Raw genomic sequence first — 24,110 nt, 5'->3', positions numbered from 1 at the left:
CCTACTTGTCTTTTAGCAATAAAGAAAACAATCTTCTGCTGACTAGCAAAACGAAATGAACAAGTTGTTCATTCACGACTCATCACAGTGAGATTAGGGGTGTCCCCGACTAAGGATTTACATAGTCGAATTCTCAAGTCTTGCCTTCGAGTGTGTGTGTGTGTGTAAGTGTAGAAACGCCACACTGCAGACAGGATTTGCATTTTGTATGTAACCATTCTGATATCTTGAATAAATATACATTTGGCTTAAAATATTAAAACTGTGGTCGGAAATTAACTCTCAGTTGTAGCCTTGTATAGTTTACACATGTATAGTGCTTCATCAGACCTGCTGAGGATGGAGCCACCAGAAAGGAGGACAAGAGGAAGTCCAAGGAGGAGGTTTACGGATGTGTTGAGGGAAGATATGTTTGAAAGAGGCAGATGTAGAGTGGTCAAGATGAATGTATATATATATATATATATATATATATATATATATATATATATATATATATATATATATATATATATATATATATACATACAGTATATAGTTCATTTCATAAACTGCAGCGCCACACTGTGGCCACAATAATAAAGAACAACATTTTTTCTGGAAGGTAATGACTGGCTTCACAAAATCTTTTTGCCACCATATTGGTTGTAGAGATTTAAAAAAAATTACAATGATGTAAGGAATGATTGATAAAAAGATAACCCAGTTTTTACAATTAACCCAGTTTTTCTTCATCTGTTTAAAGCTTGTCTGAGCTCATGGCCGGACATTCTCATTCAGGATTTTCTGGTAGAGTGCAGAATTGATGGTTTCATTTTAATATAATAAGTCTTCCACCCCACAGATCATCACACTACCACCACCATGTTTTACTGTTGGTATGATGTTCTTTTTATGAAATGCTGTGTCATTTATATGCCAGATGTAATAGAATGGACACCTTCCAACCATATTAACTTTTGCTTCATCTGTTTACAGAATATTTGCCCAAAAGTCCTGATAATCAGGATGTTTTTTGGCAAATGTGAGACAAGCTTTTTTGTTCTTTTTGCTCAGCAGTGGATTTCGTATCGAAACTCTCCCATGGGTGTTATTTTTGCCAAATCTCTTTCTTATCGTTTAATCACGAACACTGAGCTTAACTAATGCAAGTGAGGCCAGCAGTTCTTTAGAGGGTGTTCTGGGTCTCCGGATGCGTATTATTGAGTTATTTGGGGTTGGATGGACACTCCTGACTCCTGATTCTGGTTCACCACTGTTCCAAGTTTTTCTCCAGTTGTGGATAACGGCTCTCACCGTGGTTCACTGGAGTCCCAAAGACGTAGGAATGGCTTTGTAACACTGATACCTTTCCAGAGAGATAAACATCACTTTGTTTCTGGAATTTCTTTAGATTGCAGCATGATGTGTTGCTTTTTGATTTTACCATGCGTCACTTCATAAGACAGGTTCTGTTTAAGTGATTTTTTTGATTCAGCAGGTCTGGCAGTAATCAGGCCTGGGTGTGGCCGGTGAAAATTTACTTAGTTTTCCAAATAATTTGATTCATCACAATTCAATCATGATTTAGCAAAGATTTTTTTTTCCACAAAGGGTCAGGAGCTTTTTATTTAAATAGCATTTTATTTACTCAGGGTTATAATATGAAATATATCAATAAATACAATTGTAATATATATATATATAATAAGTTATGAGCGGAATGGAAGGAATGCTGCTCCTCCATCAGCCTCAATAACAAACATGGCGGTCGCGTGAACAGACGCGCAGCTCAGACCGCAGACGGGCGTGAGGCGGAAGCCGCGCATGCGCAGTGAGACGCAGGGCTTGAGCGCTGCACCATCCAACGTGTCCGGACCCCGAGCCTCATCCTTCAGCCGCCCGTGGAGCGTCTCTGCCCTGGGGAGGGGAGATCCGTGCGGAACATCGCGGGGATACACACCCAGAGCCGTCATGTCTGTAGTCAACGAGTTTGGAAACCCTTTACGGAAATTTAAACTTGTTTTTTTAGGAGAACAGAGCGGTGAGTCCATGCGCTTTAACACACACACACACACACACACACACACACACACACACACCTGTCATAATTTGAAAGGATGCCCCCATCCCCATCCTAATAATTAATCTATACATCCAGCTATAATAATAATAATAATAATAATTATTATTATTATTATTATTATAACAACAGTAATGATAATGATAATGATTCTATCTATCTATCTATCTATCTATCTATCTATCTATCTATCTATCTATCTATCTATCTATCTATCTATTTGTCTTTGTATATATATATATATATATATATATATATATATATATATATATATATATATATATATATATATATATATATATATATGATGTGGTTGTTATTGCTGTTTTTCTTCCTCTTGTGGCTTCTGGTGCAGTGGAACCCCAAGAATAAATGTCTTTCTCATATATATATATATATATATACACACACACACACACACACACACACACACACACACACACACACTTTACATTAAATGTATGTTCATCGGTAAAACCCCAGGCTGAATAGTGCGTTCTGTATTACATAAAGAACAGAGAGAGACAGAGAGACACACCCAGACTGGTAGGGTGGCATCAGCAACCTGGCAACCCTCACCTCACCCTCCACACTCTCACACACACATAAACATAAATGGTATATGTATGTATATACAAACCCTCCAGTAATTGTATTGGTTTTAATGGAAACTGTACTGATCCATTCATGTCCTGTTCCCTCTGATACCATTAAAGCCCAAAAAAACACCTTTTTGGCAGCGTGTAGATCCCATGGTGATATCTACTGGACACCATTCAGAACCATCAGGACACTTTTAAGCATCCGGATTCCAGTAATTCTCTAGACTGGTTTATTTGGTGTGTGGATCATGATTTAATGACGTACACAAACACGCTAATATTTGGTGATGGCTTGTGGTTTTAAGATTTAAAGAATAAATCACTGCCCATAATGATGTCTGAAATGATTCCTCAGACCAGTCACATGGTACAATGTTTCTCAAAACATCTGTATGTACCTGCACTTTGGAAAACGTATAATGGCGGTTATTCTATAATATCTGAGTTTTAATTTAATGCTTAAAAGCACCACAAAGAAAACAAATCCTTGGAAGGAACTAGCAGAGATCGTTTGTCCCTCATGTTGCTAATCCAATCCAACAAAGCAGGTATGAAACCTAACATGATTAGCATATGCAGGATTGTATATGAATATGGATTGTCCTTCTGATGTTGCAAATGCTGAGATGTTCCTCAGTGAGCAACCTTGTTGAGTTTTTTTGTAGACCTTCTCCATCATCCAAGGATGAAGAAAATGATCTTGTTCCGCAAGCTCATCTTGGTTTGTCCTTTAATTCGCTTATGAATGAAAATAAAACTCCATTGACAAATCAGTTCGCAGTATTTTGATGCCTGGCTGATTTTCAGTACCCTAAACCCCACCCCCTTTTCTGACTTCTCCTTTCTCCCGTTCCTCCTGTTATAGGTCATTTTATCCTTTGAAGCAGAACAAAGCATGTTCTCGAGTTTGTGTCGTGTTGAGTTTTTCCTTTAAGCTAGTTCGAGAAACCGGACCGACCTGTACGACGTGTGTGTCACACGTAGGAGTGTCCTGTCATGCAGAGAATCCAGAAGAATTCCTGAAATATTTTGCAAACAAAGAAAGAGGGGAGCAGAAACACTGCTAAAGACCTGCTGCTAAACTGCATACTATAAACAGATCAGTGGCTTTGATGCACATTATACACTGATCAGAGAGCGTTAGGATCCTCTATAAAGGTGTGGAGTGGAAGATCTTAAATGTCCTGCACAGATCTCTGACCTCCTCAACCTCATCACCTTAAGGATGAATTGGAGCTGGAACCATCCAGACATTAGTCCCTGATCTCAGGTTAATGCAGAATGAACACTAATCCCCACAGCCACGAAAAATTAAATGAAAAGATACTGCAAATAAAATGGAATTTGAAATGTGACGTTCAACACCCATATCATATGTGTGTGATGGTTGGGGGTGCACATACTTTTGGCCATATACTGTAGTATGTAGAGATCATGAAGTCCAGAGCGATGGCGGGTTGGTAGCTGTTTGAGATACGCCTCATCTTGGGGCAGCGATGGTATCCTAGACGACGAGACGCCACATGTTTTGGAGTGTGTCTGAGACGAGGTTGAATGTATAAATCCTGCTCACTCCCACATTTATAAACCTCACCCACTACCAGATGTATAAACCCCGCTCACTTCCCCGTGTATAAGCCCCGCCCACTTCAAAACGTTTACTTTCCGCTCACTCACACGTGTATAAACCCCGCCCAATCCCGCATGTATAAACCTCACCCACTCCCAAATGTATAACCCCTGCCCACTCACACGTGTATAAACCCCGCCCACTTACACATGTATAAACCCCACCCACTCACTCATGTATGAACCCTGCCCATTTACCAGTGTATAAACCCCGCCCATTCCCACATGTATAAACATCACCCACTCCCACATGTATAAACCTCGCAAACTCACACGCGTATAAACCTCTCCCACTGACACGTGTATAAACCCCACCCACTCACACGTGTATAATCTCCGCCCACTTTTCTGATCTCCAACTCTGTATAATTCTCAGGTAACATTGTGCATTATATTTATTACAATATTTATTTCTATTTCCAGTGATATTTATTGTTATATTCATGCCAATGTTTATGATATTTTTCACTGTGGTATTTCTGCCGATATTTCATGGGGATATTTTCAGTGATGTTTACGCCGATTCTGGAATTGTGATTTTGAAAAACCGAGTCATGTGGGTGTGGTGCACAAACGTGTGGTCAGATAGTGACTGGATGTAAAAGAGTGTTTTCCTGTTCTGTGTTTCAGTTGGAAAAACGTCGCTGATAACGCGGTTCATGTACGACAGCTTCGACAACACTTATCAGGTACTGTTCTGTATGCAACTCCTCTGAACAACAGCCGTCGCTTCGGACGCCACTGACGTGTCGCTTTTCTGTCTGCAGGCCACCATCGGGATCGACTTCCTGTCAAAAACCATGTACCTGGAAGATCGAACGGTGAGAGCTCCTCAAACGTCAGTGAGATCCAGTCAGATTATATTCATATCACAGGGTCCTAACGTTCCACATTTCTGCTGGATTTAATCACACAAAACACAACGATTACTAGCTAATGCTGACATTTAGCAAGAATTATGGGAAAAAACAGGAAGTTACAAGTGACTGCTTACAGAATGAAGGTTGTAGGTCAGTTTTTTATTCGCTGACTGACCCAGAGATCCTTTTTTTATCTTATACCTTTAAACACCATCACATCTCTAATTAATAATGAAACACAAACACACAAGTATTGGGACACCTGCACTTTTTGGGAAGTGGTAACTCATTGGAATAATTGTTGGACTTCCGATCAGAAGGTCATGGGTTCAGCACGCCCTTGAGCAAGGACCTTAACCCTCAACTGCTCATAGCGGTTCATGATTTTACTAACACTCTTATTGTGGCTGAATGAATCTCACAAAAATCTCTGCAAAATCTAGTGGAACATCTTCACAGAAGAGTGGAGATTTTTGTAATGGCACATGGAGACTGAATGTGGAATGGGATCCTTGAAAAGCACATAATCTTATGGTCAGGTGTCTACAAACCTTTGGCCCCAGAGTGTTTTTAGATCAAGAAGTAAAAAAAGTGTGTGTAGATGTAGATGTAGATGATACCTGGCCATAAGTATGGTATGTGGTTTTTCCACACTTAGTGCCAATTTGCTCGCAGATGTTCCTCTAGATTCTTTTCAGTGTGCTTGTGTACATTTGGGTTTATCAGCTACAAGGGTGTGAGTAAAGCCAGGTACTGATGTCGGTGAGAAGGTGAGGAAGACAGTGTAAACGTTCATCCCAGAGATGTTCAGTAGGTTTGAGATCAGAGCTCTATAGCAGGCCATTCCAGATCTTCCTCTCCAGACCATGTAAAGCAGATCTTCATGGAGCTGGCTTTGTGCACATGGGCACCGTGATGCTGAAACAGTTTTGGATTTCTAAGTTCAAGTGAACGCAAAATTCTATTATACCACATCCAAAGACGTCCTGTAGAATCGTGAAGAACCGCATATGGCAGGAAAGGTCAGGTGTCCCAATACTTTTGACAATATTGTGTGTGTGTGTATGTGTAATGAATGTTGTTTGGTGCTGCAGGTGAGGTTACAGCTGTGGGATACGGCGGGGCAGGAACGCTTTAGGAGCCTCATCCCCAGCTATATACGAGACTCTACTGTAGCCGTGGTTGTGTACGACATCACAAGTGAGACAGAACACACACACACACACACACACACACACACGCACACACGCACACACACATGCACACCCAGACACAATAGACCCCAACAAGAAACAAATGCTTCGATCACCAGATGTCTTCTATCATAGTGATATGTATGGTATTGGCGGCCATCTTGGAGGATCCGAATCGATTTATTTGAAGGAAAAGTCCCGCCTGCTAATTACTCTAGTTAGCATGCTAACTGTAAAATAGCCATCCCTTCATGTCCATGTGAATGGGAGGGGATCGAAAAAGAATCCGAGTCTGATTGGCAGATATTTACATAGATTTTTAAGGTGATATTTATACTAATATTTATGACTGTATTTTGCGGTATTTCCAATTATATTCTTGCCGACAATTATGCTGATATTTACGACATCACAAGTGAGACAGAACACACACACACACACACACACACACACACACACACACACACACACACACACACACACACACACACACACACACACACACACACACACACACACACACACACACACACATATGCACGCCCAGACACAATAGACCCTAACAAGTAACAAATGCTTCGATCACCAGACTTCTTCTATCGTAGTGATATTTATGGCATTGGCGGCCATCTTGGAGGATCCGATTCGATTTATAACGATATTTATGCTGAACTTTATGGCGATTATTTACAATTTTAATACCGATATTTATGCTGATATTTCCATTTATATTTATGGCTATCTTTACGAATATATTTATAGCTATCTTTACGAATATATTTATAGCTATCTTTACGAATATATTTATAGCTATCTTTATGAATATATTTATAGCTATCTTTACGAATATATTTATAGCTATCTTTACGAATATATTTATAGCTATCTTTATGAATATATTTATAGCTATCTTTACAAATATATTTATAGCTATCTTTACGAATATATTTATTGCTATCTTTACGGAGATATTTATAGCTATCTTTACGAATATATTTATAGCTATCTTTACGAATATATTTATTGCTATCTTTACAGAGATATTTATAGCTATCTTTATGAATATATTCATAGCTATCTTTAGGAATATATTTATAGCTATCTTTACGAATATATTTATAGCTATCTTTACGAATATATTTATAGCTATCTTTACGAATATATTTATAGCTATCTTTACGAATATATTTATAGCTATCTTTATGAATATATTTATAGCTATCTTTATGAATATATTTATTGCTATCTTTACGAATATATTTATAGCTATCTTTACGAATATATTTATAGCTATCTTTACGAATATATTTATAGCTATCTTTACGAATATATTTATTGCTATCTTTACGGAGATATTTATAGCTATCTTTATGAATATATTTATAGCTATCTTTACGAATATATTTATAGCTATCTTTACGAATATATTTATAGCTATCTTTACGAATATATTTATAGCTATCTTTATGAATATATTTATTGCTATCTTTACGAATATATTTATTGCTATCTTTACGAATATATTTATAGCTATCTTTACGAATATATTTATAGCTATCTTTACGAATATATTTATTGCTATCTTTACGGAGATATTTATAGCTATCTTTATGAATATATTCATAGCTATCTTTATGAATATATTTATAGCTATCTTTACGAATATATTTATAGCTATCTTTACGAATATATTTATAGCTATCTTTACGAATTTATTTATAGCTATCTTTACGAATATATTTATAGCTATCTTTACGAATATATTTATAGCTATCTTTACGAATATATTTATAGCTATCTTTACGAATATATTTATAGCTATCTTTATGAATATATTCATAGCTATCTTTAGGAATATATTTATAGCTATCTTTATGAATATATTCATAGCTATCTTTAGGAATATATTTATAGCTATCTTTACGGAAATATTTATGGCTATTTTTACGAATATATTTATTGCTATCTTTACGGAAATATTTATTGCTATCTTTACGAATATATTCATAGCTATCTTTACGAATATATTTATAGCTATCTTTACGAATATATTTATAGCTATCTTTACGAATATATTTATTGCTATCTTTACGGAAATATTTATGGCTATCTTTATGAATATATTCATAGCTATCTTTAGGAATATATTTATAGCTATCTTTACGAATATATTTATAGCTATCTTTACGAATTTATTTATAGCTATCTTTACGAATATATTTATAGCTATCTTTACGAATATATTTATAGCTATCTTTACGAATATATTTATAGCTATCTTTATGAATATATTTATAGCTATCTTTACGGAGATATTTATAGCTATCTTTAGGAATATATTTATAGCTATCTTTACGGAGATATTTATAGCTATCTTTATGAATATATTTATAGCTATCTTTACGGAGATATTTATTGCTATCTTTATGAATATATTTATAGCTATCTTTATGAATATATTTATAGCTATCTTTATGAATATATTTATGGCTATTTTTACGAATATATTTATAGCTATCTTTATGAATATATTTATGGCTATTTTTACGAATATATTTATAGCTATCTTTATGAATATATTTATAGCTATCTTTATGAATATATTTATAGCTATCTTTACGAATTTATTTATAGCTATCTTTATGAATATATTTATGGCTATCTTTATGAATATATTTATAGCTATCTTTACGGAGATATTTATTGCTATCTTTATGAATATATTTATAGCTATCTTTACGAATTTATTTATAGCTATCTTTATGAATATATTTATGGCTATCTTTATGAATATATTTATAGCTATCTTTACGGAGATATTTATTGCTATCTTTACGAATATATTTATAGCTATCTTTATGAATATATTTATGGCTATCTTTATGAATATATTTATGGCTATCTTTACGAATATATTTATAGCTATCTTTATGAATATATTTATGGCTATCTTTACGAATATATTTATAGCTATCTTTACGAATATATTTATAGCTATCTTTATGAATATATTTATAGCTATCTTTATGAATATATTTATGGCTATCTTTACGAATTTATTTATAGCTATCTTTATGAATATATTTATAGCTATCTTTACGGAGATATTTATTGCTATCTTTATGAATATATTTATGGCTATCTTTACGAATTTATTTATAGCCATCTTTATGAATATATTTATGGCTATCTTTACGAATTTATTTATAGCTATCTTTATGAATATATTTATAGCTATCTTTATGAATATATTTATAGCTATCTTTACGGAGATATTTATTGCTATTTTTATGAATATATTTATAGCTATCTTTACGGAGATATTTATTGCTTTCTTACGAATATATTTATAGCTATCTTTATGAATATATTTATAGCTATCTTTACGGAGATATTTATAGCTATCATTACGAATATATTTATAGCTATCTTTACGGAGATATTTATTGCTATCTTTACGAATATATTTATAGCTATCTTTACGGAGATATTTATTGCTATCTTTACGAATATATTTATAGCTATCTTTACAAATATATTTATAGCTATCTTTATGAATTTATTTATAGCTATCTATATTCGGAGTTCTCCGAACGTTCAACAATGCGTTAACGTGTCTGCTCGCCCCTAACTGATCGCCTCGTCTTCATGTTTTTCAGATGTGAATTCCTTCCAGCTGACCACAAAATGGATCGACGAGGTCAGGACGGAGAGAGGAAGTGACGTCATCATCATGCTCGTTGGCAACAAGACAGACTTGGAGGAGAAGAGGTGAATTTTACGGCAATTTCATTTCATAAGTGCAAAACAGTGGGCGGAGCCAACGTTTTATTACCCACGGTGTGATTTTAAACTCACTTATTTGAGCGAATGAATTGTGTTAATTGTATTTGGCTCCACCCACTTACGCAATGACGTGAGAAATCTTAGCTACCGCACCTTTAATGTAATCAGGAGCTATTTCCATACGGACAATTGCAGAGGAACGTCCTACCAGGAAAATCTACGGATGAGTTTGAGTGATTTATGATGTATTTCCTGTCTGATTTTTCCATCACTTAGACAAATCATGATTGAGGAAGGAGAACAGAGAGCTAAAGAACTGAACGTGATGTTCATCGAGACGAGCGCTAAAAGTGGCTGCAACGTCAAACAGGTTCGAGTCCTCATTAGTTCATCTTCTCCTCTGTTCCTCGTCTCAGCTCCTTACCTTTACATCCTCTCATCTCCTTATTTTCTCATCTGCTTGTCCTCATCTTCATCTGTTTTACACGATACTGATCTCATCTCTTCATCTTCTATACTTCTCATCTTCTCATCTCCATATCTTCTCCTCTTCTGCTCTCCTCATCTTTTCGATCTGCATGAACAGTGTTTAATTCTGTGTAATTTGATCAGTGTTTATTAGTTTGCTCTAGATACTGAACAGAGACTCATTGAATTCAGATTCTCCATTTGTTCAATACTCACCATCTATCGGTCTCTCTCTCTGTCTCTCTCTCTCTCTGTCTCTCTCTCTCTCTCTCTCTCTGTCTGTCTTTCCTCTCCCTCTCCCTCTCCCTCTCCCTCTCCCTCTCTCTCTCTCTCTCTCTCTCTCTCTCTCCTCTCAGTTGTTTAGGCGAGTAGCTGCTGCTCTGCCTGGGATGGAAAATCTGGATGAGGCGAATAAAGAAGGCAGTATCCTTTAACACACACACTGAAACAAACATTAACACCACTGTCCTTATTATAGGAGTCTGGAAAATGCAGGAAAGGCCTTTGTTCATGTCAGTCATAGTAAAGTAGGTGTGGCCTTTGTTCATGTCAGTCATAGTAAAGTAGGTGTGGCCTTTGTTCATGTCAGTCATGGTAAAGTAGGTGTGGCCTTTGTTTCTGTCAGTCATAGTAAAGTAGGTGTGGCCTTTGTTTCTGTCAGTCATAGTAAAGTAGGTGTGGCCTTTGTTTCTGTCAGTCATTGTAAAGTAGGTGTGGCCTTTGTTCCTGTCAGTCAAAGTAAAGTAGGTGTGGCCTTTGTTCCTGTCAGTCATAGTAAAGTAGGTGTGGTCTTTGTTTCTGTCAGTCATGGTAAAGTAGGTGTGGCCTTTGTTTCTGTCAGTCATAGTAAAGTAGGTGTGGCCTTTGTTTCTGTCAGTCATAGTAAAGTAGGTGTGGCCTTTGTTTCTGTCAGTCATTGTAAAGTAGGTGTGGCCTTTGTTCATGTCAGTCATGGTAAAGTAGGTGTGGCCTTTGTTCCTGTCAGTCATGGTAAAGTAGGTGTGGTCTTTGTTCCTGTCAGTCATGGTTAAAGTAGGTGTGGCCTTTGTTCATGTCAGTCATGGTAAAGTAGGTGTGGCCTTTGTTTCTGTCAGTCATAGTAAAGTAGGTGTGGCCTTTGTTTCTGTCAGTCATAGTAAAGTAGGTGTGGCCTTTGTTTCTGTCAGTCATTGTAAAGTAGGTGTGGCCTTTGTTCCTGTCAGTCAAAGTAAAGTAGGTGTGGCCTTTGTTCCTGTCAGTCATAGTAAAGTAGGTGTGGTCTTTGTTTCTGTCAGTCATGGTTAAAGTAGGTGTGGCCTTTGTTCCTGTCAGTCATAGTAAAGTAGGTGTGGCCTTTGTTCATGTCAGTCATAGTAAAGTAGGTGTGGCCTTTGTTCATGTCAGTCATGGTAAAGTAGGTGTGGCCTTTGTTCCTGTCAGTCATGGTAAAGTAGGTGTGGTCTTTGTTCCTGTCAGTCATGGTTAAAGTAGGTGTGGCCTTTGTTCATGTCCGTCATAGTAAAGTAGGTTTGGCCTTTGTTCCTGTCCGTCATAGTAAAGTAGGTTTGGCCTTTGTTCCTGTCAGTCATAGTAAAGTAGGTGTGGCCTTTGTTCATGTCAGTCATAGTAAAGTAGGTGTGGCCTTTGTTCATGTCAGTCATGGTAAAGTAGGTGTGGCCTTTGTTCCTGTCAGTCATGGTAAAGTAGGTGTTGCCTTTGTTCATGTCAGTCATGGTAAAGTAGGTGTGGCCTTTGTTCATGTTAGTCATGGTAAAGTAGGTGTGGCCTTTGTTCCTGTCAGTCATAGTAAAGTAGGTGTTGTCTTTGTTCCTGTCAGTCATAGTAAAGTAGGTGTGGTCTTTTTTTCTGTCAGTCATAGTAAAGTAGGTGTGGCCTTTGCTCCTGTCAGTCATGGTAAAGTAGATGTGGCCTTTGTTCCTGTCAGTCATGGTAAAGTAGGTGTGGCCTTTGTTCCTGTCAGCCATGGTAAAGTAGGTGTGGCCTTTGTTCCTGTCAGTCATAGTAAAGTAGGTGTGGCCTTTGTTCCTGTCAGTCATAGTAAAGTGGGTGTGGCCTTTGTTCCTGTCAGTCATAGTAAAGTAGGTGTGGCCTTTGTTTCTGTCAGTCATAGTAAAGTAGGTGTGGTCTTTGTTCCTGTCAGTCATAGTAAAGTAGGTGTGGTCTTTGTTTCTGTCAGTCATAGTAAAGTAGGTGTGGTCTTTGTTCCTGTCAGTCATAGTAAAGTAGGTGTGGTCTTTGTTTCTGTCAGTCATAGTAAAGTAGGTGTGGTCTTTGTTTCTGTCAGTCATAGTAAAGTAGGTGTGGCCTTTGTTCCTGTCAGTCATAGTAAAGTAGGTGTGGCCTTTGTTCCTGTCAGTCAAAGTAAAGTAGGTGTGGCCTTTGTTCCTGTCAGTCATAGTAAAGTAGGTGTGGTCTTTGTTCCTGTCAGTCATGGTAAAGTAGGTGTGGCCTTTGTTCATGTCAGTCATAGTAAAGTAGGCATGGCCTTTGTTTCTGTCAGTCATAGTAAAGTAGGTGTGGCCTTTGTGTCTGACAGTCTCTTAGAGGAGGTGTGTGTTTTTGTTGGCTTCTTTTCATGTTTCTGTAAGTCAAAAAGGAGGCGTTGCCTTTGTTCCTGTCAGTCATTGAGGAGGCGTGGCCTTTTGCTTGTCAGTCATAGCCGTCTTACAGAGTACAGACCCGCACTGCTATCCTGTATTTATCATTGTACATTTTCCTTTAACTCTGAACCTCCCAGTGATTGACATCAAGCTGGACAAAGCCCAGGAGCCTCCTGCCAGCGAGAGCAGTTGCTCATGTTAGTGCAGCACCCTCTCATGGACACTCCACTTACACTCCTTCTGGTTCTCAAGTTTCCTGTGGCTCAGCATCCCGAATGGAGCTCAGGCTTTCTACATCCCACTGAACTGAAAGTGTTTAACCTCTTTCTCTCTCTCTCTCTCTCTCTCTCTCTCTCTCTCTCTCTCTCTCTCTCTCTCTCTCTCTCTCTCTCTCTCTCTCTCTCTCTCTCTCTCTCTCTCTCTCTCTCTCTCTCTCTCTCTCTCTCTCTTCTTTCTCTCGCTGTCAGACAAAAAAAAACATCACGTCCATATTGTTGGTCCGACAACAACATTGTGTAAATAATTCAAACGAAGGTGAGCTGTTAGAGCGATGAAGGACAATGATGACGCAGTGACGCGGTTACATTTTCTACATTTGGAACAGGAAGTAGGAAGTTGTTTCTTTAGTCTCACACCGTACTGTATGTAGGACAGGTTCTGCAGTCAGTCACAATTTCTGGCCCGCCGCGTGCTCCCTGAAAGACCTCGCACAGTCGCTTTAATCCCAATGGCGCTATAAGGAATTACGTTTTCATGAAATTCGCATGCTTTTGCAAAAAAACGCACATGCTATTGCGGTGTCTCGAAAAATTCCTGAAGAGATTGCGTGAGCAGCGAGCGCTCAATCTGCTGTACTCCACTGTAAATGGTGTTTCTATGGTGTTTCCTAATTGGACGTGGTGTGTGTGTGTGTGTGTGTGTGTGTGTGTGTGTGTGTGTGTGTGTGTGAAATGGCTTTCTGAATATGATAATAAGGGCTTCTTCGCTTGATGTTAACATTCTCCATTATGCTTTCTTCTGTCACCGGCTCCAATAGTGAAGAACATACACAACTAAATAATAAATATGTCCAAAAATCAAGATAAAACGGGCAGTAATTAAAAATTAACTGATGAGAATCTGGTTTTTACATAGCGCCCCCTTGTGGACTGCAGTTTGAAAGGTCATATTTGTGGTAACCCTAACATACACCTTAAATCCAACATTTATCAGAAGAATGCTTGCAAAACCAATAGCTATCTAGCAAACAAGATGAGGCGTGGTTTTACTCAAATCCTACTCAAATGTGGGCAAAGAGTTGATCAGTGCCTCGTGTTAAATATGTTTGCACAATGAAATAAAAAAAATGAGGTCATAGCCGATTCATGGCTTTTTTCTTTTTAGTTAGTTTAGCTAAATAGTGGCATCAGATCAGATTCAAATTCTGGAATCAAATATACACTTATTTGGGTCAACAATGTCTGCTCGAGTTAGCTAGCGTTAACATTCTATAGTAACTAAAGCTAGTGATGCATTAGTGAACTTGAAGTGGCTAGTACATAGCTAAATCCTAGAACATACACACTGCTGTGTTTTTATCGCACCTGACACAGTTCACAACAATGGTGTAGCGACCGATGATAAGATTTTATATCCGAGCTAAACCTCATGTTACATTACAAAATAATAATAATAATAATTCTAGATCATTTAGCATTTTATTCAAACCTTTATCTGGAGAGTAACAAAGTTAGCTCTCTTTGTATGCCAGCCAACAGCTAGATAACTTAGCTTCCTTGTTAAATCTAGCCTAATGATAGTCTTTCATCATGAGACATCACCTTAAAAACATTAGCTAAAGCATTCTGAGGTAAATTTTGCTAGCAACATTGTTAATCTTTTTCTGTTAGCAATAGTACAATAGATATGAATATTAGATATTAGACATGCAGAATGTTATTAAAAATATACTTTTTCTACTTCCATTTGAAACCCAATTCATCAAACATACAGATACAGCACATTAGAAATATTAGATGAAGCATTTTAAAGTAATTGTCGCCAGATACATTGTCAAACTAGCTATTCTTTATTGAAGAAAACCCCTTAAAAACTGAGACATGGCTAACTGCAGCAACATTTACCTCAGGTTAGCATGAGCGACAGGGGAAGAAGCAATTATTTTGTTGGATTTTTAACGTGAAAGAAGTTTTTTACGCTGCACTTTGTTTCATAAAGTAACACAGGAGGATGGACGTTCATATTTTGTTTGTCGGATGAATGTTACAGATCTTAGTATAACGCAGAGAAACACTTATGTTCAGGTCGTCACGTCGATCTGCTGAAGGAATGTGAAAAGTTTACTTCACCGCAATAGTCATAGTGTCTGATATTTCATTAACGATGTTGTGTTACCGGACCGCACTGACACCCCTGTGTGTCTTTATATACATAAATATTTAACTATAAAAATATATATAGATATTTATTATATCATTTCAGCTCAGTTTGTTCAGTGTACTGATAAATGTTAGCGTTTTCCAAAATGGCCATTGGTCGTCATCATCATTGTCGATAGGAGCGACCTAAGAGGAAATAACTAACAATGTATTTACGAATGTAGAGGAAATCCACTGAGAGTTCTCAGGTGTAACGGATAATCTCTGAAACTTCAGTATTTTACCCGAAAATGCATTTTTCTTTATCGTTTCTTTATTTCTCCCTTTATTACACTTGCGTGCCTTCTGTTAATCAGATATGGAACAAAACACGAACGGACGGCAACCTGAAATAAACACGTGTTGCGTTCAACATGAAAATCCTGTCAGGTGTGAGCGCAGGCTGGCGAGTGATTTGTGAGGTAAAATCGTAGCTGTATTGATGATATAAAGATTTGAATTAATGATATGATTCAAATGGCTCCAGATTGTGACTAACACCAACGTTACTTTCAGAAGTTTCGGCGAATTCGTTCGAAAAGACTTTATAGGAATGAAAGAACAGTGTCGTTTGTTTTAAAGCCACTAGAGGGAGCTGTTCATCATGGCAGGTGCTGAGTGAACACTGGTCATGTTACTGACTCGGAGCAGCTTGATTCATTTGAGCAGAATAAAGTTAAAGTGCTGCATTTTCGGTTGCCATGTTTACCCAGGCTAACTTCATTTCCTAATCCGAAGAACTAAATAAATTAAACATTTGTTTATTTGTCGATACGACGATCATGTAACAAATAAACAAAAGACTCGGATCGGAGAACAGACTCGGGAGAGGAACTAATTGTTTCTGTTTCTTAAACAGGGCCTATTATGGATGTTGCGCATGCGTGAACACAAATACACACACAAACACACACACACACACACACACACACACACACACACACACACACACACACACACATATACATACAAACATACTGTGAGGACTGTGTGACATCTGAACTCAGTGTAAGACACACTGGAAGCTGGTGCCGATCTACTTGTGACATGAATGTGTATTTTCATGACGCAGTGACGAGATGACGAGTCGTTTCAGGTTTAAGGATTTTTTCACACCGAGTCAGCGCAGGGTTGTGGGGTCGAGCCGACGCTACATTTCATTCTGTAAAGCCATTTATGAGCATGACATCTGTCTGAAAACTGATCAATAAAGTCTGTGTTTAAATCACACACTGGTTCTGACTCTTCATTCCTTTTTCATACCATAAAGTCTTTGATTAGCTAAATTAGCTGCAAAGCAACTTGTCAAATCGCATTTAAAAAAGCAAGATTTTTGGTAATTTCTTTGTCTAATATTTGCTTATTCTTTACAACGTCTGGTCGAGTTAGCTAGCGTTAATGTCCAAACCGTTTCTGGTTGAGTTAGCTAGCGTTAATGTCCTGTAGTAACAGTAGCTAATGATTAGTGGTGTAAATGGTACACGTATTTGTACCAAACCGTTGCGGAACAGGGCTTTTGGTTGGAATGTAATCCCTTTTACATACGGAACATGGTTACAATCCGAGTTCCTTTGGGAATATATTAAGTGGCGGACTGCAAGTTTGTTTAGTCTCCACCTCACACTTTAAGAGCATTGTCACTGTTTTTAATATTATTATTAATATTATTATTATTATTATTATTATAAAACCTCATTAGTCTTTAGGGTTGCACAAGTCAGGTCACTCTTAGTTCTGGTCCCAAGTCCGGATAAATGTGGAGGGTTTTGTTATGAAGGACATTTAGAGTTAAACATGTGCTGATCATGAATCAGAATTTCATACTGGATCGGACGAGGCCCGGGTTACCAACGACCGCCACAGGTATCGTTAGCCAACAGGGTACCGGTGTAAATTGGGATAATGTTATCTGAAGGAGGAGAATGAGAGGAGGAACAGCAGGGAAAGGAGAAGTGTAGGAGAGTAGAGGTTTGGGTTGGTACTTCAAATGTTGGCACTATGACTGGTAAAGGGAGAGAGGGAGCTGAAATGATGGAGAGGAGAAAGGTAGATATGTTGTGTGTTCAGGAGACCAAGTGGAAAGGGAGTAAGGCCAGGAACATTGGAGGTGTTTAAACTGTTCTATCATGGTGTGGATGGAAAGAGAAATGGTGTAGGGGTGATTCTGAAGGAAGAGTACAGTAAGAGTGTAGTGGAGGTGAAGAGAGTTTCTGATAGGGTGATGAACGTGAAGCTGGAAGTTGAAGGGATGATGATAAATGTCATCAGTGCTTTTGCTCCACAAGTGGGTTGTGAGATGGAGGAGAAGGAAGAATTCTAGAGTGAATTAGATTAAGTGGTAGAAGGTGAACCTAGGAATGAAAGATTGGTGATTGGGGCAGATTTTATGGGGCATGTAGGTGAAGGGAACAGAGGTGATGAGGAGGTGATGATGTTTGTATAACTATTGCAAAACTGATAAGGGCGACAGCTAGAAAGGTACGGCGATGGAGATGGAAATGTGTTGACTAGTTAGGAGAGTGTCTTGAGAAGATAGAGGGAGTATTTTGAGCAGCTGATGAACGAGGAAGATGAGAGAGAGAAGGTTGGGTGATGTGGAGATGGTGAAGCAGGAAGTGGATAGGATTAGTAAGGAGGAAGTGAGAGCAGCAATTAAGAGGATGAAGAGTGGAAAGTCAGTTAGACAAGATGACATATCAGTAGAAGCATGGAGATGTTTAGGAGAGATGCAGTGGAGTTTTTATTCAGATTGTTGAACAAGATTCCGGAACGTGAGGATGCCTGAGGAATGGAGAAGGAGTGTGCTGGTACTGATCTTTAAGCATAAGGGAGATGTGCAGATCTGCAGTAACTACAGGGGAATTAAGTTGATCAGTCACACCATGAAGTTATGGGAAAGAGTAGTGGAAGCCAGGCTGAGAGAAGAGGTGACCATCTGTGAACAACAGTATAGTTTCATGCTGAGGAAGATCACCACAGACGCATTATTTGCTTTGAGGATGTTGATGGAGAAGTATAGAGAAGGTCAGAAGGAGTTGTATTGTGTGTTTGTGGATTTAGAGAAAGTGTATGACAGGGTGGAGAGAGGAGTTGTGGTATTGTATGAGGAAGTCAGGTGTGTCAGAGAAGTATGTGAGGGTGGGGCAGGACATGTATGAGGACAGTGTGGCAGCAGTGAAGCAGAGTTAAGGTGAATGATGTGTGTTTATCCCTGATGAGCAGCCATGGTGACAGTGGTAAAGGAAAATCTCCCTTAGATGTCATGAGGAAGAAACCTTAAGAGGAACCAGACTCAAAAGGGGAACCCATCCTCATTTCGGTGATATCAAGAGTGTGATTATAAATCTTTAAACAATACAACACTGGAGAGTGAGATTATGGAACCAGGAGCTACTGAGCAACTCATAAAATAGCTCAACATCTAAGATAATCACATATCCAACACCAGCTTCTCCATGCCAGAGCCTTTAAACACTTAAAGAGGTCCAATGTCCAAACTTTACATAAAGGTCCACAATCTTCATGAGGTGGGAAGTGACTGGGGCTGGAGCAACCTCAGGATGCCTCGGGATGAGAAGAGAAAGAGAAGCAGTGGAGAGAAATCAGCGTAGCTGCTGTTTATGATATTAACTACAGCCCTCTCAATAAGGAGCATTGCTATTTTTTTTGGTCGTCCCCATAAACTTTTACACAAGTAACAGTTGGTGTGGAACTCATCTGAGAACTCCTACGATGGACCACATCTTCATCTTCTGCTCTTCAACTGGCTTTCTGTTAAACAGGGCATCAAATTTCCAGCTTTTTGTTTATAAGGCATTACATAACCCGACTCCATCTTATCTACCTGACCTACTTTTAACATTTACTCCTTCTCAAACTCTCAGATCGAGGTCCTTATCCTTAGTTCTTCCTTTAATGGATTTGGTATCTATGGGGTCTTAAGCTTTTGGCTATGCTGCTCCTAATTTGTGGAATCTACTCCCTCGTGATATTCGCAACAGCGACTCTTTCACTAATTTCCTAATTTCATTAAAAAACGCATCTTTTGAGGCAGTAATATCATTTATATTGTGTAGATAATTCTTATTGGTTGTATAGCATTTTTTTGTTTCACATTGTTGTTGTTAATTGTGTGTTTTAACTGTATGTATGGTGTCTTCGAGTGTCATGTATGGTGGCCATAAATACAATGTATTATGTTGTAATTATTGTAATTTTGGTGCTCTGATATGCATCGTCACTGCTGGACTCTAACCAAGGAGTAGAAACATCCCAGCAACGGTCAAGAGAACTGGGAGGTACCTGAGCTCTGCTGACCTTTAGAGTCCGTTGTATAAAAGTGTTTATCCTATAATTGGATGTTAGGTGTGTGTGTGTGGGGTTCCCCTAGCCAGAACACACACTTCAGTTACTGCTATAGAGGAACAGGTGAGCAGAAAGAGAGAGAAGGAGAGAAAGAAAGATCATCGATTAAAAGTCAAAGTGTCTCATTGCCCAACTGTGGACTTTCCAAAAACTTCACCCAGGGATTATCTCACCAAACTGTGATCGACTTTGCCCAGGCATCGGTTTCCTCCCAACTGAGCTTTCCTGAGGCATTTTCCCAGGCGCTGACAACATCTCTGCGTCCCTGAAGGGCTGACACTTGGGTCAAAGGTCTTCAAAAAGATTCCGTCTGGCCAATAAATAGCGCCGTCTAGTCGCTTCTCGTCATGTGAGACCCAGGTACCATCATTTCATCAAGATCTCTAGTTGGACTACATGAACTTTTAAGGAAAAACCCCAAATCTCTGAATGCATTTGTGTTTTACCTTCCAGGCACCATGACCCTAGCCGAGGCTCTTGGCGAATCCGAGCTTCGATCTCAGCTCAGAGCATCCAGGACAGAAATCGCTATGGCCGTCCATGACCCGTTCCCGCTGCTGTATGGTTTGGCGGATCACCAGATCATCTCTGACCGACTCCTTGAGGTGAGACCCAAAGAGCTTAGCTGGATCAAGTGTTCCTCAGGGGCTCAGTACTGGGTCCAGTTCTGTTTTTGAAAATAATGAGTAAAGCCTACTTTGTTTTTTTGTCCTAATCTTTACATTATTGCTACAATAATTATGGGAGTCATGTGACAAAAAAATTAATGGCTCAAACCTGAAGATATCAGGGGTGAAGCTCCTCATTCTGTTTATTATCATTTATCCTTAGCTGCATTGCCATATTTTTATTATTGAAACTCCAGTCAAAGTTGGTGTATGTAGACGTGTTGAGATCTGAACATTTTATTTTATTTCTGATCAAAGGAGATTCAAAGAACTGAGTCACTAAAGTGATCTGATCTTTCCATCATCAGTCTCTTCATGCCTTCAGAGGGTTCACATTTAAATGCTGATATTAACTGGTTCCAATTCAGCTGAGTGACAGTTATTTTATATCCAATAGACAAAGAGCTTAGTTTTACACTGCCCACCTTCATTAGTGCACTAGTGTATAGGTTTGTTAGGGTTAGAAGCTCCAAGCTCAAGGCCTAAGCCACAGGTGATGAACTCAAGGTATATTAGGTCCATAAACACATTGCCCACAAACTACTCCCACCACTAGAGGGCAGCGTTTCCACTTCAGCACACAGTCAGTTTATAAACAAGCAGAGTTTAGAAATATCAACAGTCAATCCCGAAGAGAAAAACTGATGCAGAAGGAAGACAATGTAATAAAAGATCCGTCAACATTTTGACTCCAAACATGGAGATAAGTATGCTGAAGCTACCCTTCAAGAAAACCATTAAACTGTCCAAAATAAAAAAGGCAGACTGCAATCGCAGCAGTAAAAGTTTACTAAAGCTACAGCCAACAACGTTAAATCTTAAACAGCCTGGCCCACAACATCTCAAGTTTAACACCCCTGCTTCAGACAATTGCCTGCTCTGCCTATCGTTAGCACCAGCCCTGGAACAACCAGTGTGAAGGTATCTGCATTTTATCACACAAAAAAAATATATATCAGCTCCTCCATTAACTCCTCCATAAAATCCTCCAACTCCTCCGCCACTCCTCCATAAAATAAGAAGAACCCACCGTTTTCTCTGAAGTAACTTGAAATGAACAAAAGAAAATCAGTTTCCATTATTGTTCGTTTCGTATTCAACAAAAATCAGAGTTTGATTATAATTATTTGTTTTACAACAAAAGAAAAGAGTGGTTTCTGTAGCTCTCCATGAAACATTTGCACCTGTAGTCTGGTTCAATCAGGTTTCAAGACTACCTTGTCCAAACTTTAAATCTTTACCTAGATGTTGGATATGATTTAAACCAGGGTTCATAGAAGGCCATGTTACCCGTGAGGTGTTCCAAGCTGTTTCTGGGTGCTTTAAGATTTGTTTCAGGTTCCTTTTGGAGGATTCATGAGTTGTGTCTGAGCTGGAGCTTCCTGAAGCTGGACAGCACCTTTCTCTCCAGAATGGCTTGGAAATCCTGGGATCTTGTTGTCATTTTCCTGCACAGATCCAAAGCTCCCAGTGCCACAGCAAAGCAGTCCCAAAATATCACAAACCTTCACAGAGGGCATCATCTTCATCTCTATGAAAGCTTCATTTTGGTGAACATACAGATGATGCACCTCGTCGGAAAGCTCCAGGGTCGTCTCATTATTTTCACAAAAGCGTTCTGTCTTTTAGTCTGAAACATCTTCATAATCCAAATATTTATAGTTAGTTTCTGGGGGTGCCAACACTTTTGTCCATATCCAAAGGAAATATTCAGATTTTATTGTGTGCTCTGTGTATTTCTTTAAGGAAACTCTGTCGAGGAAGAAGAAAGATGGAATCCATAAGGCGGTGTATTCCCTCCTGACCTGGCTGCTGGAGCAGGACTCCTCCGTCCTTCAGGCCTTCTGGAACATTCTGTCCAAAGAGTACAACCAGGAAAGTTACCCCAAACTGCAGAACCTCTTCGCTAATTTACCTGAAGGTACTTCATTGTGTGATGATGATGATGATGATGATGATGATGATGATGAAGATCTAGCTGATGTTTAAATCATTCTATTACATTACATTGTTGAAACCTTCAGTCCACAAAGTGTTGTTTAGTTTTCTAAAACCGCAGCTTCGGCACAAGTGCGGGTTTATTTCAATGTGCTCTTTCGGACACATTATTGTTTTCATAGCAACAGCTTGTTCACCTGCGTAGGAAAACGGCGCAATGTTGATGCAGTAAAGTGATAAAAGGAGAAGTTTATTTAATGATGATGGAAGGAGTCTCCAGTGTCAGTGCTGTGTAACAGTATGAGGTTACTCTGTTACTTGTCCAGCATCTTTACTTAATCAAGAGATCAATGGAAGATCAAAGGAAGATCAGAGGAAGAGCAAAGGAATATTAAAGGAATATCAAAGGAATATCAAAGGGTGATCAATTAAGATCGAATAAATATTAGAGGAATATCAAAGAAAGAGGTTTTTATCGCTACAATAAAGGGATTTAAAGAAAATGTTTTATATTTGTCACATAGACTTTACAACACAGAGAATTCTTCCTTAAGATTTCGCAGTGATGTTAGGAAGCTGGGGTCAGAGTGCAGTGTCGGCCATGATACAGCGCCCCTGGAACACTGAGGGTTAAGAGTCTTGCTCAAGGGCCCCAAGAGGGGCGGCTTGGTAATAGACCTTCCAATCAGTAAACCAGAGCCTTAACCACTGACCACTTCCTGTATTTATATATCATGAATATTTGTTTTATGACAATAAATGTATAAAAGTTCTCCGTTTGTTTTCCAACATTTTCAGGACAGAAATTTAACACCGACGCTGCATTTTTATCTTTTATTTTTTTTTCTTTAACAACGTCAAACATTTGAGAAAGAGAATAATAGAAAGGCTGGTGTGGGAGAGGGCATTTATAGCTTCTATAATGTAAATAATAAGAGGAAATATCTTTTTTTGTTTATAGTTTATGTATCTACAAATAATTAAAAAGGCATTTATTTATATAACATATTATAAATGCTAAGTGTTGGAACCCAGTGCCAGTCCCCTGTGGTGGAACAGAACCGAAACGTCTTGTGTTTGTCCATCAGAGGTTCTGTTCTGATCTCCTGCAGGTCTGAGTCTGGGGATGAGACGTGATAGAAGTCCTCCACTTGAGCTGCAGAATCACACACAGACTAGCAGGAAGAGGACAATCGGTGACAAACAGCTGCCACTTCGTTCCCCGAGTTACGGCAAGAAAGCTCTTCACATCCGCTCAGGTACCACCATAATCATGATCATCAGCAGCATCATCATAATCACCACCTCCATGATCATCATTATTACCATCATCATCACTATCATCCTCCTTCTCCTCCTCATCATCACCATCATCATTATCATCATCATCTTTACCATCATCATCATCATCATCATCATCTTCACCATCATCATCATCATCATCATCATCATGACCAGAATGCCCCCAGTTTGGTTCTTCTGTATAATAAATCAATGTAATGGATGTTGTGATGATTGCTTG

General features: G+C 38.5%; 2 protein-coding genes across 2 annotated transcripts in view; both read left to right on the top strand.

Moving 5' to 3' along the window:
* Positions 1-1,722: 1,722 nt before the first annotated feature.
* On the top strand, positions 1,723-16,845 carry rab6bb (RAB6B, member RAS oncogene family b). Its single transcript, XM_083548145.1, has 8 exons — positions 1,723-2,023; positions 4,924-4,982; positions 5,061-5,114; positions 6,248-6,353; positions 10,006-10,117; positions 10,409-10,502; positions 10,957-11,023; positions 13,338-16,845. The coding sequence occupies exons 1-8, from the start codon at positions 1,807-1,809 to the stop codon at positions 13,400-13,402; spliced, it is 774 nt and encodes a 257-aa protein (XP_083404271.1). The 5' UTR covers positions 1,723-1,806; the 3' UTR covers positions 13,403-16,845.
* A 2,810-nt stretch (positions 16,846-19,655) lies between these two features.
* The window catches only part of aire (autoimmune regulator), a 14,641-nt gene continuing 10,186 nt past the window's right edge, over positions 19,656-24,110 (top strand). Inside the window, exons 1-3 of the mRNA XM_083547995.1 lie at positions 19,656-20,587; positions 22,397-22,571; positions 23,701-23,847. Coding sequence (XP_083404121.1) covers positions 20,441-20,587; positions 22,397-22,571; positions 23,701-23,847 — 469 coding nt within the window. The 5' untranslated portion in view covers positions 19,656-20,440. The remainder of the gene's footprint in view (positions 20,588-22,396; positions 22,572-23,700; positions 23,848-24,110) is intronic.

This window comes from Silurus aristotelis, assembly GCF_946808225.1.
Source record: "Silurus aristotelis genome assembly, chromosome: 8".
NCBI classification, from domain to species: Eukaryota; Metazoa; Chordata; class Actinopteri; order Siluriformes; family Siluridae; genus Silurus; species Silurus aristotelis.
Note: the sequence above shows the minus strand (reverse complement) of the source record. Positions and strands in the feature narration are given on the sequence as shown.

Bases quoted from the DNA above. Each gene is read 5' to 3' on its own strand.
- rab6bb (XM_083548145.1), top strand. From the start codon at position 1,807: ATGCGCAGTGAGACGCAGGGCTTGAGCGCTGCACCATCCAACGTGTCC. The intron at 4,983-5,060 runs GTACTGTTCTGT...TTCTGTCTGCAG, and splicing joins GCTTCGACAACACTTATCAG to GCCACCATCGGGATCGACTT. The intron at 10,118-10,408 runs GTGAATTTTACG...TCCATCACTTAG, and splicing joins ACAGACTTGGAGGAGAAGAG to ACAAATCATGATTGAGGAAG.